This window comes from Syngnathus acus, chromosome 14 (genome assembly GCF_901709675.1).
Source record: "Syngnathus acus chromosome 14, fSynAcu1.2, whole genome shotgun sequence".
Taxonomy (NCBI): Eukaryota; Metazoa; Chordata; class Actinopteri; order Syngnathiformes; family Syngnathidae; genus Syngnathus; species Syngnathus acus.
This window is the reverse complement of record NC_051099.1, coordinates 8844109-8866991: the sequence shown is the minus strand read 5'-3', so window position 1 is coordinate 8866991 and position 22883 is coordinate 8844109. Positions and strand designations below refer to the sequence as shown.

At 51.0% G+C, this 22883-nt stretch overlaps 1 protein-coding gene and 1 long non-coding RNA gene across 2 annotated transcripts; one reads left to right on the top strand and one right to left on the bottom strand.

The window, feature by feature from the left end:
- Positions 1 to 10302: 10302 nt before the first annotated feature.
- LOC119133972 lies at positions 10303 to 22883 on the bottom strand. Its single transcript, XR_005100228.1, has 3 exons — positions 22300 to 22883; positions 19411 to 19541; positions 10303 to 11259 (listed from the first exon to the last, which is right to left on the bottom strand). It is a non-coding gene; the product is annotated as an uncharacterized LOC119133972 (long non-coding RNA).
- Positions 11680 to 14746, top strand: LOC119133966 (uncharacterized protein C11orf87 homolog). The gene is made up of 2 exons (XM_037270342.1): positions 11680 to 12264; positions 12360 to 14746. The coding sequence occupies exon 2, from the start codon at positions 12441 to 12443 to the stop codon at positions 12858 to 12860; it is 420 nt and encodes a 139-aa protein (XP_037126237.1). The 5' UTR covers positions 11680 to 12264; positions 12360 to 12440; the 3' UTR covers positions 12861 to 14746.

Genomic DNA, 22883 nt, shown 5'->3' with positions numbered 1-22883 from the left:
TTATTTTGCAGTGCACAGAAATACATATTGAATCGTGAAGTTGTAGCAACCTCTGTTATTATCTTATATCAAAGAATGTCTAGTTATGTCTTCCTTATTGGTTGACTACGTGAATATACTTGTCTGCTTATATACTTTATCCAAAGAGATGTGAGCGTATCTGTTATTGTAGCTAGGCGTTTTTTTTTTGTTTTTTGACCCTATTCCTTCAATATATATATATATATACACAGTGGAGCCTCGGTTTTCGACCACAATCCGTTCCAGAAGGCTGTTCGAGAAGTGAATCGTTCAAATTCCAAATCATGTTTTCCCATTACAAATAATGGAAAAACAAAAATCCGTTCAAAGCAAAAATAAAACGCCTTTTTTAAGCATTTTTTCATTTGCGCATCTTTGCCCGATCGCGCAACTGCAGCGCACCGCCGAACGCGCAACCGTAGCGCGTCGCCGACCGCACAACTGCACCGCGCTGGTCGCATTATTGTGACAGAGCCGTCGCTGAAATTTAGAAAATATTTTAAAAGTCCTAATGGACTTTCCAGAATTTAAGTGGACCTCAGTGCGCAGGGAGCTTAATTTGGTCCGATCGCGCAACCGTAGCGCGCCGGGCGCTCACTGTCGCATTGCTTCAGGAGCGTCTTTGTGTTTTAGGATGGCTTTACTGCTCCCACTTGCTTCCTTTGGAGGCATGATTAGAGTTGATGCAATCCTCAGAGTAACGAGAACGTAATAACGAACGGAGTCAGTTGGCATGCGGGTCCTCTCGGCTCATCTCGCGAGGTTCGACAACCGAATTTCGTCCGACATCCGAAGCAAAAAAATCTAGAATTTTTTGTTCGAATACCGATTTGTTTGAGAACCGGGACGTTCAAAAACCGAGGCTCCACTGTGTATATATATATACAGTGCCTTGCGAAAGTATTTGGCCCCCTTGAACCTTTCAACATTTCGCGACATTTCAGGCTTCAAACATAAAGATATAAAAGTTTAATTTTTTGTCAAGAATCAACAACAAGTGGGACACAATCGTGAAGTGGAACAAAATTTATTGGATAATTTAAACTTTTTTAACAAATAAAAAACTGAAAAGTGGGGCGTGCAATATTATTCGGCCCCCTTGCGCTAATACTTTGTAGCGCCACCTTTTGCTGCAATTACAGCTGCAAGTCGCTTGGGGTATGTCTCTATCAGTTTTGCACATCGAGAGACTGGAATTCTTGCCCATTCTTCCTTGCAAAACAGCTCGAGCTCAGTGAGGTTGGATGGAGAGCGTTTGAGAACAGCAGTCTTCAGCTCTTTCCACAGATTCTCGATTGGATTCAGGTCTGGACTTTGACTTGGCCATTCTAACACCTGGATACGTCTATTTGTGAACCATTCCATTGTAGATTTGGCTTTATGTTTTGGATCATTGTCCTGTTGGAAGATAAATCTCCGTCCCAGTCTCAGGTCTTTTGCAGACTCCAACAGGTTTTCTTCCAGAATGGTCCTGTATTTGGCTCAATCCATCTTCCCATCAATTTTAGCCATCTTCCCTGTCCCTGCTGAAGAAAAGCAGGCCCAAACCATGATGCTGCCACCACCATGTTTGACAGTGGGGATGGTGTGTTCAGAGTGATGAGCTGTGTTGCTTTTACGCCAAACATATCGTTTTGCATTGTGGCCAAAAAGTTCGATTTTGGTTTCATCTGACCAGAGCACCTTCTTCCACATGTTTGGTGTGTCTCTCAGGTGGATTGTGGCAAACTTTAAACGAGACTTTTTATGGATATCTTTGAGAAATGGCTTTCTTCTTGCCACTCTTCCATAAAGGCCAGATTTGTGCAGTGCACGACTGATTGTTGTCCTATGGACAGACTCTCCCACCTCAGCTATAGTTATCTGCAGTTCATCCAGAGTGATCATGGGCCTCTTGGCTGCATCTCTGATCAGTCTTCTCCTTGTTTGAGATGAAAGTTTGGAGGGACGGCCGGGTCTTGGTAGATTTGCAGTGGTCTGATACTCCTTCCATTTCAATATAATTGCTTGCACAGTGCTCCTTGAGATGTTTAAAGCTTGGGAAATCTTTTTGTATCCAAATCCGGCTTTAAACTTCTCCACAACAGTATCTCGGACCTGCCTGGTGTGTTCCTTTGTCTTCCTGGTTCTCTCTGCGCTTTAAACAGAACCCTGAGACTATCACAGAGCAGGTGCATTTATACGGAGACTTGATTACACACGTGCATTCTATTTATCATCATCAGTCATTTAGGACATTGGATCATTCAAAGATCCTCACTGAACTTCTGGAGTGAGTTTGCTGCACTGAAAGTAAAGGGGCCGAATAATATTGCACGCCCCACTTTTCAGTTTTTTATTTGTTAAAAAAGTTTAAATTATCCAATAAATTTCGTTCCACTTCACGATTGTGTCTCACTTGACAAAAAAATAAAATTTTATATCTTTATGTTTGAAGCTGGCGGCTCGGTGGCACACTGGGTAGCACGTCCGCCTCACAGTTAGGAGGGAGCGGGTTCGATTCCACCTCCGGCCCTCCCTGTGCGGAGTTTGCATGTTCTCCCCGGGCCCGCGTGGGTTTTCTCCGGGCACTCCGGTTTCCTCCCACATCCCGAAAACATGCTTGGTTGGCCGATTGGAGACTCCAAATTGTCCCTAGGTGTGAGTGCGAGTGCAAATGGTTGTTTGTCCCTGTGTGCCCTGCGATTGGCTGGCAACCGGTTCAGGGTGTCCCCCGCCTACTGCCCGATGACGGCTGGGATAGGCTCCAGCACTCCCGCGACCCCCGTGGGGACTAAGCGGTTCAGAAAATGGATGGATGGATGTTTGAAGCCTGAAATGTGGCGAAATGTTGAAAGGTTCAAGGGGGCCGAATACTTTCGCAAAGCACTATATATATATATATATATATATATATATATATATATATATATATATTATATATATTATTATATATAATATATATATATATATGTATATATATATTATATAGATATAGATATATATAGAATATATATATATATCGAATATTTATATATAGAATATATATATATTTATTTGTTTATTTATTATTTAATCTGGTGTTACACACAGTGGTCCACAGTGTGCACAGGGAGCTTGTGTGTTTGCACAGACACTTGAAAAATTAGAGAGGACACTGGTCAGAACCCTCTGAGAAACGCAGGAGGTGAGCACTAATGCATGCAGCGGTGCATGCGTATGTTTTTTTATCCTCTGCAAAAAATCACCAGATATTGCAGATTACAGAGTCACTGTGCTGTTTTCATGAACATTGGTGGGATGGATGGCTCATATTTTCTTTCCACACATTTAGTCGGGCTCTCGTTAGCAACGCTTGTGGAGCGATACACCGCTGCCACTTACGGGAAAAGTCCAAACACGTGCTGGGAGCGAATTGCGCCACTGGCAGAAACATCCAAATCAATCAATGACCCAATGTCACTATATACGGAGCAAATTGTAGAATTTGGCTTGTCAAACGTAGTTCAAAGCTGCATGCTTTTGAAGCTTCAACACTTCCCAGCCATAATATCAATCTTTGGATCGGTCCCCCCAACAACAGTCGTTGTCAGGTCTTGGTAAAACAGTTTTACGGTGGCAGCGAGCAGGTGTTTCCGCTGAATGGAAAAGTACAAGCGCGGCGCCCTCCATGGCACCTATGGAGACGCCTCTGGGGGGAAGGGGGGTCCATTTCCTTAGCGGTTGGGCGGGTTGGATGGAGTTTCACGTCAGGAGGCAGCATAGGGGAGGCGTCACCGTACCAGCATGACCACGGGGTGACCCATAACAACAATAACGCTCGCACTGTCAGGATTCTGTCACTCGCGTGCAAGGGGGACGTACTACGCCGGCTTTTTCCCACAAAACACTTGGTGGGGATCGTCATGTCGTTTAGTGAAAATAACCCAAGGATCAAGAATTGTTATCAAGTGGTCCCGTCCCCCAAAATACATGGTCTACCTGCACCATGTGACACAAGGAAGATCAGCGGCAGCTGTCGTCACATTAAGTTCCCTAATGTTAAAAAAAAAGAGAGTTTTACTATTAAATGAAAATAGAATATATGAAAATATATGTCTATTTTTAAATGAGCAAGATAAATAGTAGTGGTACTCGCATTTGTTTCTCGTCATCGTCACCCGAAAATGAGATTGCGTTGAGAGCATCCCCATCCCTCGCCAGTAAAGTGCATAGCCAGATGAACAAAATACCCACAAACAGATACTGTAATAAATGAGGGAATAAATGAGCCAGTTTGATAGAATGCAAAAAAAAAACAGTTGGTGGGGGCCGAGCAATTTTTCATAGAGAATCATCCAAAAGTGGTGCTGTTGCGGAGCCTGAGGACTGTATAGGGGGTTGGCTCGGAATGTTATGCTCTTTTCGCCCCCGGGTGTCGGTCAGAACACAGGAGAGAGACGTGTTTCAGTTTTGGTTGCTTTACTGAATTATTGGTAAGTAACAGGCACTGTGGCTTATATGGGCATACTGTAAGGGAGCAGACAGTACAGCCAAGAGTGGAGCGACAGAGACTTTATTGTGGGGGAAAGATGGGAATAGCTGGCGCTGGAGCGGCGATCTTGCTGGGGTAGACAGGCAATTCTGCGGGAATTCCAAGATGGTTAAGCAAGTCAGGCTTACAGGGACGGATGAGCGAAGCAGCATCACGGGACAGGCTGACACGCGGGTCTGCGCTGACGGCGCTGATATAGTGCTGTCAATGAGCCCGCGGCAGGTGGCTGTGATTCCGCTGACAGGAGGGGCATGGTCGTGTCGCAGGTGGCGCCAGCACGTGACAGAACCCCCCCACTAGGAACGGCTCCCGACGTCCCCAAGAACCAAAACAAAAAAAGAAGGCAACCCCCCGGACGACCAGGTGGGGGGTTCAATGCTCCGTCGAAGCGTCCGACTCCTCGGCGGACGCAGGATCGACGGACGCGGGAGCAGAAGACCCCGGTGCCGGCGGACAAGGCCGCCCCGGACCCTCACCCCTGGTCCCCTCATCCCTCCTCGGGCGTCCGCGCCGAGGGCCCGGTTGGTCCGGGTGACAACGATGGAACTCCACGATGAGCGAACGGTCGAGCATCCAGCGGCTCGGCACCCAGGAGCGGTGCGCGTCGTCATAACCCTCCCAATCCACGAGGTACTGGAGGCCACGACCGCGCCGCCGCGATCGGAGCAAGGAGCGGACGGCGTAAGCCGGACCCCCATCGACGAGCTGGGGCGGCGGCGGCAGGACGGGCGCCGGCGCCAACGTGCTCTCAAAGATGGGCCGCACATGGGACACCATGGAACGTGGGGTGAACCTTCATGGACTCTGGAAGGAGAAGACGGACGACGGACGGGCCAATCACCTTCTGAATAGGGAACGGTCCAACAAAGCGGGGCGCCAGCTTGCGGGATCCCTCTCGCAGCGGCAAATCCCGCGTCGAGAGCCACACACGCTGCCCCACTCTGTACTCCGGAGCCGGCGTCCGGCGCTTGTTCGCCTGGCGGGCGTAGCCTGAAACTGAGCGGAGAAGAGTGATACGGGCCCTCGCCCTGGCTCGATGACAACGGCGGACACAAGCCAGGGCCGACGGGCACACCGCACCACGCTCCTGGTGGGCAAACAAGGGTGGCTGGTACCCAAAAACACAGTGGAAAGGCGAAAGCCCCGTGGCCGAGCTGGGGAGGGAATTGTGAGCATACCCTACCCAGGGAAGCTGTTGGACCCACCCGCGCTGGTCCCCGGCGGCCATGCATCGGAGGGACCTGCCCAGTTCCTGGTCCAGGCGCTCCGCTTGCCCATTGGACTGAGGGTGAAACCCCGAGGAGAGGCTGGCCGTAGCGCCGAGGAGTCGACAGAACTCCGCCCAGAAGGTGGAAGCGAATTGTGGGCCTCCGTCTGACACGATGTCTTGTGGGAGACCGTGGTGACGAAACACCTCCCGCACCATGATGGACGCAGTCTGCTTCGCAGACGGGAGCTTCAGCAGAGGAATGAAATGTATCATCTTGCTAAAACGGTCCACGACCGTGAGGACCACCGTGTTTCCTTCCGAGGGGGGGAGGCCCGTGAGACCAGGGACGCGAGGGAACCGGCAAGGGTTGGAGCAGCCCGGCCGGAGGACGAGTAGACGTCTTACAGCGGTTACAAATTGAGCAGGCTCTGACGTAATCGCTGGTGTCCACTTGCCAGGTGGGCCACCAGAAACGCTGTGCCACCACGTACCTCGTGCGGGCAGCTCCGGGATGACAGGCCAGGCGTGAGTTGTGCGCCCATTGCAGGACGGACGACCGCAGGCCTTCAGGGACGAACAGGCGACCCTCCAGGCAGTTGCTGGGGCCGGGTTGATCGCGCGAGGTGGCTTCCACTTGGTGCTCAATCTCCCATGAAAGAGCCGCCACCCGAACCGAGCTCAGGAGGACAGTGGGAGGCGGGCCCTGCCCCTCCTCCCCACCAGGAAACAAACGTGACAGGGCGTCCGCCTTCGCGTTGCGGGAACCCGGTCTGCAGGAAAGAGAAAACTCAAACCGTTCAAAGAAAAGAGCCCACCGTGCTTGTCTCGCGTTCAGTCCCTCGGCCGATCTCAGATACTCCAAGTTGCGGTGGTCGGTCCAGACAATGAACGGAGTGGTGGCGCCCTCCAGCCAATGCCGCCACCCCTCCAAGGCCAACTTGATGGCGAGGAGCTCCCGATTTCCGATGTCATAGTTCCGTTCTGAGGCTGACAAGCGTCGAGAAAAGAAGGCGCACGGGTGGAGACGATCGTCTTGGCGGCTACGTTGGGACAGCACCGCCCCGACACCCACGTTCGAGGCGTCCACCTCAACCACGAACTGTCTGTCGGGCTCGGGAACTCAGAGGACGGGAGCGGATGTAAATCTCCCGAAATGCCTGTTCTGCCCGATCTGTCCATTTGTACGGGGAGGCGGGGCTGGTAAGGGCGGTGAGGGGCGCGGCCACCGTGCTGTATCCACGGATAAAGCGGCGATAAAAGTTCGCGAATCCTAAGAACTGTTGCAGCCGCTTGCGTGTCTCGGGAACAGGCCATGACGTGACCGCTTGCACCTTCCCGGGGTCCATTTCGATGGATCCCTCACGCACCACGTAGCCGAGGAATTTGACAGAGGGGGCGTGGAACTCGCACTTCTCTGCCTTCACGTAGAGCGAATTCTCCAGGAGGCGGCGCAGCACCGCCCGGACATGTCTGATGTGTTCAGGGAGCGAGCGGGAGAAGATGAGGATGTCGTCCAAATAAACGAACACGAATTTGTCCAGCATGTCTCGTAAAACGTCATTTATTAAGGACTGGAAAACCGCTGGGGCGTTGGTGAGCCCGAATGGAACCACCAAGTACTCGTAGTGTCCGCTCGGGGTGTTGAAAGCCGTCTTCCACTCGTCTCCCTCCCGGATGCGGATCAGGTGGTAGGCGTTGCGAAGATCCAGTTTGTGAAGATGGTGGCACCTTGAAGGCTCTCGAAGGCGGAAGAAAGAGGAGGCAGAGGGTATCGGTTCTTTATAGTGATTTCGTTTATTCCCCGGTAGTCGACGCACGGGCGGAGCGTGCCCTCCTTCTTCTTCACGAAGAAGAAACCCGCTCCAGCAGGCGAAGAGGATGGCCGTATGATACCGGCCGCCAGGGACTCCCGGATGTACTCCTCCATAGTCCTGCGCTCAGGAGCGGACAGGGAGTAGACGCGTCCCTTGGGAGGGGAGGTGCCGGGCAACAGATCGATGGCGCAATCGTAGGACCGGTGTGGGGGAAGAGAAGTGGCCCTGGCTTTACTAAAAACCTCCTTGAGTTCGTGATACAACGCTGGGACATTGGAGATCTCGGGACTGTACCTGGGTGGGGCTCTCCCGAGTGGGCTGGTGGCCGCCTTCAGACACACACGATGGCAGCGTTCACTCCACTGCCGAACAACCCCCACTTCCCAGTCCAGCACCGGGTTGTGCTGCTGCAACCAAGGGTGCCCCAGAATGAGCCGCTGTCCTGGGAGGGAAAGAAGAAAAAACTGGATGGTTTCATGGTGATTGCCGGAGAGCAGTAACTTAACTGGTTCCGTCACGAAAGCCACCTCGCCGATCAGATGGCCATCAATGACACGTGCGGGAATGGAGGGGCTCAGAGGCAGGAAGTCAGAGTCAGAGTCAGCTTTATTGTCAATTCCTTCATGCTAAGACACACAAAGAAACCGAAATTTCGTTTCCCCTATCCCACGGTGACGAGACACAGTACACGATTAACATACAATTAAACAATGGGGGAGAGAGTTCAGGACCCTAACAGCCTGGAGATCACAAACTTCGCCAGTGGCGAGCAGTGCTAGCATCCCACAACAGAGTCCCGGCACCATTCGTCACGGATGTAGACGCACAGTCCACCTCCTCGCGATGTTCCCCCTCGTACAATGGCCCGGTCCGCCCGATAGCACGCCAGCCGCTCCAGATGCACAGCAGTTACGCACTGTCCGGTCCGAAGAACTCAGCAGGCATGTTGATGTCCAGCGATCGAACGTTCGCCAGAAGAATGGAAGGCACGGCCGGGCGAGCTGGGTTGGCCGCCAGTCTGGCCCGGACGCCCAACCGGGTGAGGAATAGCAGGCGAGTCCGGCGACGCTACAGGACGGAGCAGACCGAGCGCCTTTAATGTCCCCGCTTCAAAGTCCAGATCGCCACAAAACTCGCTTTCGCCGATGTCGAGCAGAACCAGCCCGCCGCACTTGTAGCACAACCCGGTACGACGAGACGAACACACAAAACTGTCGGACAAACCCACATTAAACGACAAAACAAAACACCGTTCGGGACAGAGAGAGGCCGCTGCGTGTGCACGCGCCGCCATCTTACTTAGTCGATTCCCCACTGACGAGCCAGGCCAATGTCCATGATGTTCCCCTCCGCCCCGGAATCCACCAAGGCTGCCACGTTCTGGTCGCCCGCTGCAAGCTGGACACGTGCCTGCAGCGTGAGTGTGCTGGGACTGGGAGAGCCGGTGCTGGTTGAGCTCACGGCGTCGGGGGATCCGCGTGAGCTCTGGCCTTTTAACGGGCACCTCGCCACCCGATGACCCCCCTCCCCACAGTACAAACACAAGCCTAGTGAGAGGCGTCGACGGTGCTCCTCTGAGGGGACTCGAGCCCTTCCCAGGTCCATGGGCTCGGCTGGTGGTGTGGTTGGCGGGTCCCGAGCAGACGGAGGAGGGTGACCACGCGGGATCCGCAGGGACCTCTGCTCCCGATCGCCCCGCCGAGTCCGGATCCGTTGGTCTACTCGGGCCGCTAAGTCCATCGCACCCTCCAGGATTCGCAGGACACTAATTCGTCCTTCATATACTCAGCGAGACCGTTGAGGAAGGTGCTAACGAGCGCCGGCATGTTCCATCCGCTGCTGCCGGCCAACGTCTGGAACTTAAGTGCGTACTCCGCGACCGATCGGCTACCTTGACGCAGCGTCGCCAGTTCCTCGGCGGCGTCTTCGGTGGCGGAGCCCAGGTCGAATAGTTGGAGCAATTCCTCCGCGAAGGCGTCGAATGACTCACAAGCCGGGGCCATTCTCTCGTATTCGGCCAGTCCCCACAGCCGCGCCTCGCCCGTGAAGTGGGTCAGGACGAACCCCACCTTGGCAGGTTCTGTCGCAAACGTGACGGGCTGGAGGCCGAACATTATACGGCAGTTAGTCACGAATGCCCTTACGTGCTTGGGATCTCCGTTAAACTTCTCAATATTGCCGAGGCGGGGCTCCTGGCCTCGGCAGACGGGCGGTGCGGGGGTGCCGTGACAGTCGGGGACACATTTACCGACAGTCCCTGGAGGGCTTGGGCCATCTCCTGCTGCTGTAGCTGTTGTTGTTGACCCACCTCGATCACCATCCGGATGTCGGTGGACAGGCTGCTGATGGCGGTCTCGGCTCGCTCCAGTCGGCTCAATGCCGTCTCGTCATTCGCTGGCTGCATAGCAATGGTCAGCCTGTACTGTAAGGGAGCAGACAGTACAGCCAAGTGCGTAGCAACAGAGACTTTATTGTGGGGGAAAGATGGGAATAGCTGGCGCTGGAGCGGCGATCTGGCTGGGGTGGACAGGCAATTCTGCGGGAATTCCAAAATGGGCAAGCGAGTCAGGCTTACAGGGACGGATGAGCGAAGCAGCATCACGGGACAGGCTGACACGCGGGTCTGCGCTGATATAGCGCTGTCAATGAGCCCGCGGCAGGTGGCGGTGATTCCTCTGACAGGAGGGGCGTGGTCGTGTCGCAGGTGGCGCCAGCACGTGACACATACAGGCGAACGGGCAAAAGGTATGTATAGGCACACGTTTGGTCTAAGGATGTGAGAGCAGGTGTGTGTAATGTACATGGGTGAGTGTTTGAGTGTGTGAATGTGATTGTGTGTGAAAGGTGTGTGTGTGTGTGTGTGTGTGTGTGTGTGTGTGTGTGTGTGTGTGTGTGTGTGTGTGTGTGTGTGTGTGTGTGTGTGTGTGTGTGTGTGTGTGTGTGTGCGTGTGTGCGTGCGTGTGTGTGTGCATAAGTACCAGTGTGGTAAACAGGCTTTTCTGTAATGAATTTGAAATTGTGCTGACAGAGACTCACTAAGAAAGAAGCCATGTGTGTGTGCGTGCGTGGAGGGAATATCAAGATGATAGCCTGCAGCTTCACAGCACCTCGTTTGCATGCTATGATATCAAGCGCACGCACGCGCACTTACACGCACGTCGATACGGGAGCCGCCTGCAGATTGGCAATGGTGCAAGCACGAATGATGCAGTCAGGATGGCGGAGGAGACCCGACGACTTGTCTGCGTGCACTTGTCATGTCTATTTTATTTCACTGACATTTACTTTGAAAACTGTTGCTCACGCGCTCTGCGAATATTGACCGATATTCACGCCAGTTTGCTGGCCCCCTGGCCCTAAAGTGGGCCTGAATGGTGGCATGAATGTTTCAGTACACACTTTTAAGCTACAGCGAGTTCATCATCCCGGGACCTTCACGCACTCCCGAGGCCCATCCATCTTTATTTGAGGCCCGGCAGCACCGGCCGCGGGAAAGACCGGGAAATGACTGTGAGAATCTTGCTCTTTGTTTTTGTGCTACTTGGAATATCAACAAGCAGGTTGGCCTTCGAGTCTATTATCATAAAATAACGGCAGCGTGAATCAGTGGAGAAGAACGTGTACCTTGAGGTGAAGCAGGTGTGCGAAAGCTGCGGCGTGGGGCTCACGTGAGGCTTGCCAGAGCGTTGGATCTGGACCATCTGAAAACACATGAGAGCAAAACACAACGGGCACTCAAAATTTACAGGCCAAGCCTAACGGCGTGCCATATTTTAAATTAAAAAAAGTTAGGAATGAAGGAAGGAAGGAAGGAAGGAAGGAAGGAAGGAAGGAAGGAAGGAAGGAAGGAAGGAAGGAAGGAAGGAAGGAAGGAAGGAAGGAAGGAAGGAAGGAAGGAAGGAAGGAAGGAAGGAGGCTCCGATTCCAATCCAATCCAATGCCTTTCTTGTCACAATCAAATAGGGAGGTCAGGACCCACATTCAAGAAAATGTCTGAAAAAGCAATTTTTCCTAAATTTACCATGGACTTCATCAAAAGTCAAACAGCCGACGAAGCCGACTAATGAATCCATAAGTTAGCATTGACAATAGGTCAGCTTCCCTGAGACGCATCGCTCAATCCTAAAAGTGACAGGTTACATATTCATTCTTCTATGTCATCAGATTTCCTCCCGGGTGCAACCAATTGTTATCCACCAGCCACACCCTTGGGGAAAGCCCGCTGGCTAGCACACTGATGGGCTAATTTATCCTTTGACTCCAAGCATGATGAACCTGGTGCTTTTTATGCATCATCATTTTTGGATGTGTGCGCCCAAGCAGAATTAGTCATTGAAAGAGGCGAAAGGAATGCAGAATGCAACTGCAGCTCCTCATTCGGATGCTGAGCGGACCAGCAGGGGACGGAGGGAGGGAGGGACGTAGGGGAGGGAGGAGGTGTTCTATTCTTTTTGCCTTGCCCTCATCTCGCTACAGCTCGGCTCATTGTCGGAGAGCGCTCCAGCGCGCGGACTCCCGACGCCGGGCAACATCGAGCAGATTGCGGCAATTTACAGTGGAGACCTTACGGCTCATCATCAGCAGCAGCAGCAGCGGCATAATCCTGCACCTCCCCCTCCCCCTCGTCTTCATCCTCCTGAAATGCGTCACTGTGCTCACACATGCACAACAGCGCCGAGCGGTCCCCGCACTGACTTTGACGCCAGGTAAGGCTTTTGTGGACGCAACGATTACTAAAAGAAATGGCAGCGGGTCGTGTCGATCATAAAACGCTTGGCTGTTGATTGTTTTCTCCCCGCAGGTGAGCGCATGCACGGCCCGGCTTCCCCGCCCTGAGCGCCCCGCTTCCAGCACACGCAGCACCGAGGCTCCCGCGTGGCGGATGGCGCTCCCGAGCTGCGTGTCTTCGCCGGCTCCCCGGCGCACGGGCCCGAGCGTCAACGGTACATGCACGGAGCAGATGAGCACCGCGGAGCAGCTGAGCACGGCGGAGCAGCCGAGCGGCGCCGCCGCCTTCCCGCCGCTCTCGTCCATGCTGGCCCTGCTGGTGTTGGCGGCCGCGCTGGCGGGCGTCATGCTCGTCTCCGTGGCCACCTTCCACTTCCACAAGAGGCGGCTGAGGAAGCGGAAGATCCAGAGGGCGCAGGAGGAGTATGAGCGCGACAGTCGCAGGGCAGCCGCCGCGACTGCCGCCGCGCGGCCGTGTGTCATCGCGCGCCCAGCACGGTGCGCCGCGCACCGGGAGGACGCGGAGGCGGTAGAGGAGCAGCAGGAGCACGGCGGAGCCCCCGCCGACTGCTAAACTCAGGGAACCCGACTGTGGACCAAACGGGAAAAAGCAATAAGGCACAAGGAACCCTTATCCATCCCCGCCGCCGCTTGCCGTTGACTCTCATACGGAATCCTGAGCATAGCAGGCCTGGAGGACACACACACATATACACACACACACGTACACACACACACACACACACACACTTGAGCAGTGATTCCCAGCCTTGATGTAGCCAAGAAACATTCAGTTGGATCCCTGGCGCGACCATGCACGCTCGCATCTCCTGTTCTTTGAGGCTGTGGATGCCCGGTGTGAGAGCATAGCACTCGTTCGGATTTGGGTGCCGCAGAAGCAAAAAACTCACACTCACGCCCAAAAGTGCATGCGAGAGCATTTCATTGTTTTGCCTGTCCTATTTAGGCAAGGAATCATTTCCTGCGTGAGTGGTCGTTGAGAATCACTGCGCTGGAGCAGGTGTGTCCACTCGGAGCTGCTTAGTAGCTTGCTTTTCAGGGCCACAGCGTGGAGTTGCTCATTAAACGTCTGCTAAAGCGCTGCTAAGAATTGCTTTAAAAAAAAAGTCATTGACAGCACCCATTTTTAAACAAATGCCTATCTCAAGCCAGATCCAAATGAGGATAAAACACATACAAATCAAATTACAGAGTTGACCACTTTGTAAAATGCTAAAATGTGTGCTCACACGCAGCAAAGACTTTCTGAAACAATTAGCTCTTCCCGTCGGGTGCGCAAAGCTCGTCCCTCATTCAAGAAGTGTCATCCCTCATTCAACAAGTGTCATTGCTTGCTTGACCACAATTACGGCATTTTAAGGCATTTTGTTCTCAGGCCAAAACATTGCTTTGAGCCCATTTTGTGCTGTGCAATTGAGTGGAGGCCAAGGTAATTGCTTTGCTGCCATCTTGTTGTCAAGGAACTACTATATTGAGGTGGAGGAGTTTAATTTAGACAAAAGCAATGCTTTGTCGCCATCTCGGGGGCATCTATCGGCAACTATAAAAGCTTTTTCGGAGGAGTGTCAATGACTTGTGGAGTATCGCGGGGACTCAAAATATTTGAGCCGTCTATTTTTGTACATAGAAAGGGCCGAAACAAGGACGTTAGCAAGCAGGAGAACAAGAAAAGGAACAAAAACCTGCAAAAGGGAGAAGTCAAGCTGAAACGTGCTGATCTCAACACGGAATTGGCCTTAGCGTTAAAAGGGAGAAGCATCTCTTCAGATTGGTGCCCGCGACCCCTCTGTGAAATCGCACCTCGGCCCCGTCCCCCCCCTCGGACACGCCTGCTCTGGAGTGCTCCGCCTCTCCCGGGACCTCCTCCTCCCGCTCACCTGTCAAGCTTCTCCAAACTCAATTGGAACCCGTCTCCAGGATGTGAATTGTTCACACGTAGCAATGCGACACGCGCCTACGGCTTAGCTAGCTCAACTTTCTCGGCTTGTCCCTTACCTATGTAGTTAGCCTCTTGATAGATGTTGTGGTGCTGTGGGGCAGTGCAAAATCTGCCCATATTAAACTGGCGGTGGTTTCTTGGTCCGGCCGCCGTATTTCTCCCTGGGTTCAACTCGAGAGACTTGGAGTGCTCCAATGTTCGTTTAGATGATTTAAATCTATTTACGCGAGATTTTTTAGCTGTAGTTATGCGCATAAGACCCTCATGTTTTCCTTCTCCCGTGCTAACGTATTAGTGCGACATTAAGTGGAGCTGTTGTGATCCTCCCTTGAGCAGCACTTGTTTCTCCACAGTAACTTCTTCCAGAGGGCCCACAGACGGAGAGTCGTGGATTCCATCGATATGACATTGTGACAATTGTTTTCTGTAATCTCCCTTTTACGAGAAATACGCTGTATGTAGTATTTGGAGTTTCTAAATAAAGGTTGGGCGAAACTGGAGTGGCTTCAATTGTCGACGTTCTTTGTGCTCGGATGAAATGAGGGTTACGCAAAACGACAGGGACGGGCCGTTCGCTTGCTTTTTTTTTCATCTCAGGTGGGGTGAACAACCCAAGGCCAGAGTCACCTTTTCTGAAACGCACTGTCGACATGACTGCCTAAATATTTTCTCCACCAATGCACGGAGAGTTCGCTGCCGTGAGCGCGGCAGAAATTAAGGCGCAACTTGACTCAATTTGGAAAGAAATGAGCAGGGAGATGATTGGTGACAAAACACGTGCCCTTTGCGTGCCGCTGATGCTTTAAAGCAGGGGTGTCCAAACGTTTTGCAAGGAGGGCCAGATTTAATAAAGTGAAGGGGCCCGGGGGCCAATAGTTTTTTCGGACAGTTTTTAACTACAAAAATTTCATGCAAATACACACTGTTATAAAACAAATTTCATTGTCACAATTGTCTTTATTTTTCAAATGACAAAATAACCAAATATAAGCCATTCAGGCAGATGTGAACAACTCTAAAAACACAAATTCTGCCTTTCATTCTTATCTGAAGTCAGATAACATTGAACAAACTGTTTGAAATACCTTACATTTACATGAGTTTAAAATTATTTTTGCCTCATGAACATTTTAAACAGGAGTTATAAGTAATGCAAATTTGTCTGTTATTATTAAAACTTAAAACAAGTGAGTTTTGCTCTTGTCATTTACAACAGTGGTCCCCAACCACCGGGCCGCGGACCGGTACCGGTCCGTGGGTCATTTGATACCGGGCCGCCAAGCCGCACAGAAATTTTTATTTTTTTTTTATCGACGATCAATTAATTCAGGTCAAACAAATAAATAAATGAATAAATAAAAAATTAAAAAATTATGTTGTTTATACTTGTTTTTATGCCAGTCGTATCATTTTTTTCATCGTATTTATATATTTATTATAAATGTATCCATCCATCCCATCCATCCATCTTCTTCCGCTTATCCGGGGTCGGGTCGCGGGGGCAGCAGCTTCAGGAGGGACTCCCAGACTTCCCTCTCCCCAGCCACTTCATCTAGCTCATCCCGGGGGATCCCAAGGCGTTCCCAGGCCAGCCGAGAGACATAGTCTCTCCAGCGCGTCCTGGGTCGTCCCCGGGGTCTCCTACCGGTGGGACATGCCCGGAACACCTCCCCAGGGAGGCGTCCAGGAGGCATCCTGATGAGATGCCCGAGCCACCTCATCTGGCTCCTCTCAACGTGGAGGAGTAGCGACTCTACTCCGAGTCTCTCCCGGATGACCGAACTTCTCACCCTATCTCTAAGGGAGAGCCCGGACATCCTGCGGAGAAAACTCATTTCAGCCGCTTGTATCCGGGATCTCGTTCTTTCGGTCACGACCCATAGCTTGTGACCATAGGTGAGGGTAGGAGCGTAAATCGACCGGTAAATTGAGAGCTTTGCCTTTTGGCTCAGCTCTCTCTTTACCACGACGGACCGGTACAGAGTCCGCATTACTGCCGAAGCTGCACCGATCCGCCTGTCGATCTCGCGCTCCATCCTCCCCTCACTCGTGAACAAGACCCCAAGGTACTTAAACTCCTCCACTTGGGGCAGGATCTCATCCCCGATCCGGAGAGGGCATTCCACCCTTTTCCGATCGAGGACCATGGACTCGGATTTGGAGGTGCTGACCCTCATCCCGACCGCTTCACACTCGGCTGCGAACCGCTCCAGTGAGAGCTGGAGATCACGGCCTGAAGAAGCCAACAGCACAACGTCGTCTGCAAAAAGCAGAGACGCGATGCTGAGGTCCCCAAACCGGACACCCTCAACGCCTCGGCTGCACCTAGAAATTCTGTCCATAAAAATTATGAACAGAATCGGTGACAAAGGGCAGCCTTGGCGGAGTCCAACCCTCACCGGGAACGAATCCGACTTACTGCCGGAAATGCGGACCAAACTCTGGCAACGGTGATACAGGGACCGAACCGCCCTTATCAGTTGGCTCGGTACCCCGTACTCCCGAAGCACCCCCCACAGAACCTCCCGAGGGACACGGTCGAACGCCTTCTCCAAGTCCACAAAACACATGTGGACTGGTTGGGCGAACTCCCATGCACCCTCGAGGATCCTGTTGAGGGTGAAGAGCTGGTCCACTGTTCCACGGCCAGGACGAAAGCCACACTGTTCCTCCTGAATCCGAGGTTCGACCTCCCGACGGACCCTCCTCTCCAGCACCCCTGAATAGACCTTACCAGGGAGGCTGAGGAGTGTAATTCCCCTGTAATTGGAACACACCCTCCGGTCCCCCTTCTTAAAGAGGGGAACCACCACCCCAGTCTGCCAATCCAGAGGCACTGTCCCCGATGTCCACGCGATGCTGTAGAGACGTGTCAGCCATGACAGCCCCACAACATCCAGAGCCCTTAAGAAATCCGGGCGGATCTCATCCACCCCCGGGGCCTTGCCACCGAGGAGTTTTTTAACTACCTCAGTGACTTCAACCCCAGAGATTGGAGAGTCCGCCTCAGAGTCCCCAGGCCCTGCTTCCACAATGGAAGGCGTGTCGGTGGAATTGAGGAGGTCTTCGAAGTATTCTCCCCACCGACACACGACGTCCCGAGTCGAGGTCAGCAGCACGCCATCTCCACTGTAAACAGTGTTGACGTTGCACTGCTTCCCCCTCCTGAGACGCCGGATGGTGGACCAGAATTTCCTCGAAGCCGTCCGGAAGTCATTCTCCATGGCCTCGCCAAACTCCTCCCACGCCCGGGTTTTTGCCTCAGCAACCGCCGAAGCCGCGTTCCACTTGGCCACCCATTTATTATAAATGTATTATTTATCTATATAAAGGCCGGTCCGCAAAAAAGGTGGGGACCACTGATTTACAATATCTTTCAGAAAGTAATAGTTTGTGTCATGTCTACAGGTTTATAACATCAACAGTATGAACATGGCCACTTCGTAATATTTAATATTAAGTAATATTTAATTTTTATTTAATTTTGACTCACAGCCCCGCGTGAAGAATCACTGTTGTGATGCCATTTCAGCTTGGAGCTGCTTCACTTTATCAGCGCGGTTACTCCCTGTTAGCTTGTCGTATGTGTCAGCATGTTTAGTCTACTAGTGTCTCTTTAGGTTGAAATCCTTAAACAAGGCAACCGTCTATTTAGAAATTAGACAAACACAATTGCCTTGATTTTCAGCGAAGAAATATTGTAATTCCCATTTCTCTTGAAAGCGACGGCCCTCAATGTCAACTGTTTCTTTGTAGTCGCCATGGCAGAAATGAGCGGCGAGGGGTGGTGCTGCCACCCTTTGGTAATAGGAGGAATTACAGGTTCAAGTTTCTTTTTTTTTTATATATTCAGTTTGACAGTGCAGGCGGTCCATAAATAATACATTATAAGACCGAAGCTGCGGGCCATATGAAATCTGATCGGGGGCCGGATTTGGCCCGCGGGCCGGACTTTGGACATGCCTGCTTTAAAGACAGTAAAAATTGATTGCTCTGGCGCAAAAAGAACAAATCTTGTCGTCTGTTCATTTACAAGCGCAATTTATGAGTGCGCAACTCCTCGGTACATTTCACACCAAGTAGGGCTGAGAGGGATGAAGCCGGCGGAAAGTCAGTGGTAAAATCGATGCTGAAGTGACCGCGAGCAGATTGGGGATGGCGGATGCGGAGGGCAAGCTGGCCAGGAAACGACAGGAGAGATGGTAGGGTGGGAAGAGGTAGGTCTCATGAGGAGGGAAAAGTGGCTGAGGATAGATGAAGGTCAGGAAGAGGCGGCGCCCGTTGATCGCTGGCAATAAGTGGAGGCTCGCCAGAGATGGAAAGAAACAACCCAAAACAAGATGGCGGCAGTCCAAAGTCAAATTATCCTTGGGAGGAGGCCGGCAACCATGCGGCATGTATGAAAGTGGGTGGGCAGGAGGGGGCCACTCGGGAGCGACGAACGTGGCGGCTAAGAAGAAGGGACAGGCCACTCAGATGACGATCCATGCTCAGCTCAGAGGCGCTGCTCAGGGTGAAAACCTGCGGAGGTTTTCACATGGAGTAGCTTCCATTTCACATGTAGCCTCATTCCATCATTTGGAAGGCATCCCAGGAGGCGTGAGATAGATTTGGTGATGGGACCCCATTGGCCGGGCAGTGGGTTGACGCCTCAGAGGCTTTCGCTTTATTTGGAATTTAGGCCAAAGCCGCATGGCATGGGATTTTGTTCACAGCCAAACGAACTGCACTGACTGCTTCTTTTCTTCTTCTCGCTTTACTTCGAGACGGAGGCCTGGCAAAATCACCCATTGAGATTGACCACGGTACATCATGTTTGTTTCTTCATGAATTCGGTCAAATAAACGATTTGATGTGCTTCATTGAGTCACATGATTTAATTTTTAAAACACCGTATTTGACACCGTAAGGGGTCAAGTCAAACGATACCAAGGACCGGTATAGCGCTACCCGTGGTAGCGGAGGCATATTGCAACATATTGTGAGAGTGAGCGGAACAGTATGTGGTAAGGAAAGGCTAAGCTCAGAGACAAACTGGACAATAAACACTTGTCGGATGTCCTTTATGAGGCAAAGGCATGAATTTAGATGCGGCCGTCCATCTCTTACCGCTGTTTCACTTTGCCGCCATTGTTCCATGGGGCCGCATTAGCAGATTGCTTACCGAATGTTGCTTGGGGAACACCGTCGCGTCGGGCCACGTCCTCCTCCGCTTATCCTACGGCTACCATCAGATGATTTGTCACCGCAGCGGCCGACTCGTGACGGGCCCTTGCTCAGCCCGGCTGCCGCCATCTGAAGGAAACAAACACGTGAAGGGAATTACAAGTGGGCCTTGTTAAAAGCCTCAATCGGTGGATGAGCCAAGCAATTTAGTAGGGCTGGGCATCGATCCAGATTTCCAAAAGCTTTTCTATATCTGATTCACAATGGCATTATCCCATTCGATTCACTTTGATTTTTTGATGCAGTAGCCATTTCTCTTTCACATGGAAGACATTCTCTAAAGAACCAATGTTGCAGATAGTAGAAACATCTTGCTCCAACTTGGTGCATTAGGAAAAAAATATTATATAATGAATATAATAATATAATGAATATTTACAGTCTGAATGTAACCCAATGCAATTAGGGTAATCGTGTATTTTCCTGAACATGGCCTGGTCAAAACAATCATTCATATCCATTCCAACCACAGCCTGGCTGTGGAGGTCAAATGACAAAAGCACACTGTCAACTCATGACAACAAAGGACCTGGTGCAACTTTTTGTGGGTACGTACTCAAAAGCTAAAGGGCACCTAGATACCTGAAATCAGGGGTCACCAACCAAGGGCTCCTATCCAGCCTGTTTTAGGTGCAGCCCTACTACAACACATCTGATTCAATTGATCAGCTCATCAGCAAACTATAAAAGCCTGATAACGATCCTGATTATTTGAATCATTTGCAAAACTGTTTGGCAACAGTTAGTTGTACTAAGTTCATCTTGTTTTTCCTTTTCAATTACTTCACTGGTTCTTCTATATCAAACAAATTATTTTAGGTGTATTTACCTGACATGTTTCGGCGGGTTCTTCCGCCTTCATCAGAGTGTCACTGATGTGGTTGTGACGCGTCTTTATCAGCTGATGGATGAAGGCGTGGCTCACCTGTCAGATTTGACAGGTGAGTCACGCCCTCTGCTGTCAGTTCACCTCTCCAAAATGCTGGTCCAGGTTGTAGAGAGCATGTAGGCTCCCTCGTCCCTGTTGATGGTCCTCGGGCCCCGCTTGCGGATCTCAATGGCTTCCCTGATCCAACGCTGATGTTTGTTTTCTTCAGTGCGGATGACTCTGGCCTTTTCCCAGTCCATGATGTGGTTTTCTCTTTTGCAGTGGTCGGTAATCAAAGTCAAAGTCAAAGTCAGCTTTATTGTCAATCCCTTCATATGTCAAGACACACAAAGAAACCGAAATACCGTTTCCTCCATCCCACGGTGACGAGACATACAAGTAGGCGACACAAAACAAAAACAAGAAGGCACAAACCATAAATAATAAATAATAAATAAAATAAAATGAGCGATGAATAAAAACAGACCAATAACCCATTGAATATGAGGGGCAAAACCGAGCCAGTGAGCATACAGCAAGAACAGGACGCTACGCTGAAAGGGGGAGCGAGTTCAGGATCCTAACAGCCTGGAGTACGAAGCTGTTGGAAAGTCTGGTGGTGCGGGAGCGCAGGCTCCTGTACCGCCTCCCAGAGGGCAGAAGTTCAAACAAAGAGTGAGCGGGGTGACTCACATCACTCACAATCTTGGTCGCCCTGCGAGTGAGATGGGAGGTGTAAATGTCCTTCAAGGAGGGGAGAGAAGCACCAATAGTCTTACTAGCCGTTTTCACAATGCGCTGCAGGGCCTTCAAGTCTTGGTCAGTGCAGCTGCCACCCCAGACAGCAATACAGCTGGAGAGGACGCTCTCAATGGTGCCGCGGTAAAAAGTAGTCATGACGGCCGGAGGAGTCCCCGCTCGCCTGAGTTTCCGAAGGAAGTACAGGCGGCGCTGGGCCTTCTTCGCCAGCGACGCGGTGTTGGTGGACCAGGAGTCATGGCTGACTTGTAGTGTTCCTGTTCTGCTTGTAGTTTTATTGCTCTTGTCTTGTTGCTGTCTCCTTCTCACATTCCTTCTTGTGTTCCGTTTTTCTTGTGATGAAGTTCCTCCCTGTCTCCCCGATGTATGATTTATTGCATGATTTGCATGGAATCTCGTATATAGAATTGCATTTATTTTCCGGGTTGACTCTGTCTTTTGGGTGGACCAGTATCTGACGGAGTGTTGTATGTGGTTTGATAGGCGTGCTTATTGTATTTTTTCATGGCTCTTTTGATGCGTTCCGTAATTCCTCTCACATACAGCAACGTCACCATTCCGCTGGGTTCTTGTTTCCCGTGTTTGTTTCTTTCTTTTCTCCTGTGTTTTGTATTTTTTGTTTTTTACCTGTTCTGCACCTTTGGTTATTGCCCATTGTGGATACTGACACTGTTTGGCAACACCCATTACCTTGTTTGGTTTGTCCCGCCCCAACGGATGTGATGTAATAGGGATATATTACACTTTTCTACACCCCTGGAGACGCCAAACACACAAGAAAACGATTTTAAAAGCAAAAAAAGTAAATTTTCCATTATGTGTCCTTTAACTAATACCACTTTATCTTCCCAATTAGTAGAAAACAACGGACACAAATTAATTATGTACTGATTGTGTAAGCGTAGGAGTTAGGCACTCGCACTTATCGTGAGCATCGGGAGTCGCTGATGGTGTAGGGAAGTGGTTCTCCACCAGTTTCATATGCGCATTCACCGAGGACTTCTTTGGTGAAAAATAAAATAATATTTTTCAAACTCAAGACATCAATGTTTTTACTGGTGCACAAAATCAGCTGTGTATGAACAAACTCAAGACATCAATGTTTTTTATTGGTGCACAAAATGAGCCGTGCATGAACATCCCCTTGTTCATAGAACAAAACCAACACGACAACAACTCACAACAAATTACATACTGTACCTGAAAATCAGCATGACTTCTGCTGTTGCCTTTGCGAGACCAGATCAGATATGAGTCTGTCATGGATGCATATTTGTTTAGTAGTGTTGTACGGTTGGAGTTGCACCGTTGATGAATGTGACGAAGCGGGAAGGTCACCAGACCCGGAAAACAAGAGACGCGCTGAGAGAGAGACACACATTCATAGAGAGAGTTTGAGGCTGGAATAAAGTACCCCGTGTTAAACACCAAGAGTCTTCCCTCCTTTCCTGACATGGTGTCAGAAGTGGTCCGGATAGAGAAGAGACCCGCACAGTGATCATGCCGAACTTCAAACCGCCGGAGAGTTTCTGCTCCGATAAACCCGGAGAGTGGCCATGCTGGAGACAAAAGTTCCTGCGTTATCGGACGGCGACCAAGCTAGGCGAGGAAGCTGGCGATGTCCAAGTGTCCACTCTGATATATTCCATGGGGTATGAGGCGGAGAACGTTATGAAATCGTACGCGTTCCCCACTCGAGGAAGTGAAAGCGACTTTGATGCCGTGCTGAAAATGTTTGACGACTATTTTGTACCGCAAAAGAACGTCATCCATGAGAGGGCGCA

Bases quoted from the DNA above. Each gene is read 5' to 3' on its own strand.
- LOC119133966 (XM_037270342.1), top strand. From the start codon at position 12,441: ATGGCGCTCCCGAGCTGCGTGTCTTCGCCGGCTCCCCGGCGCACGGGC.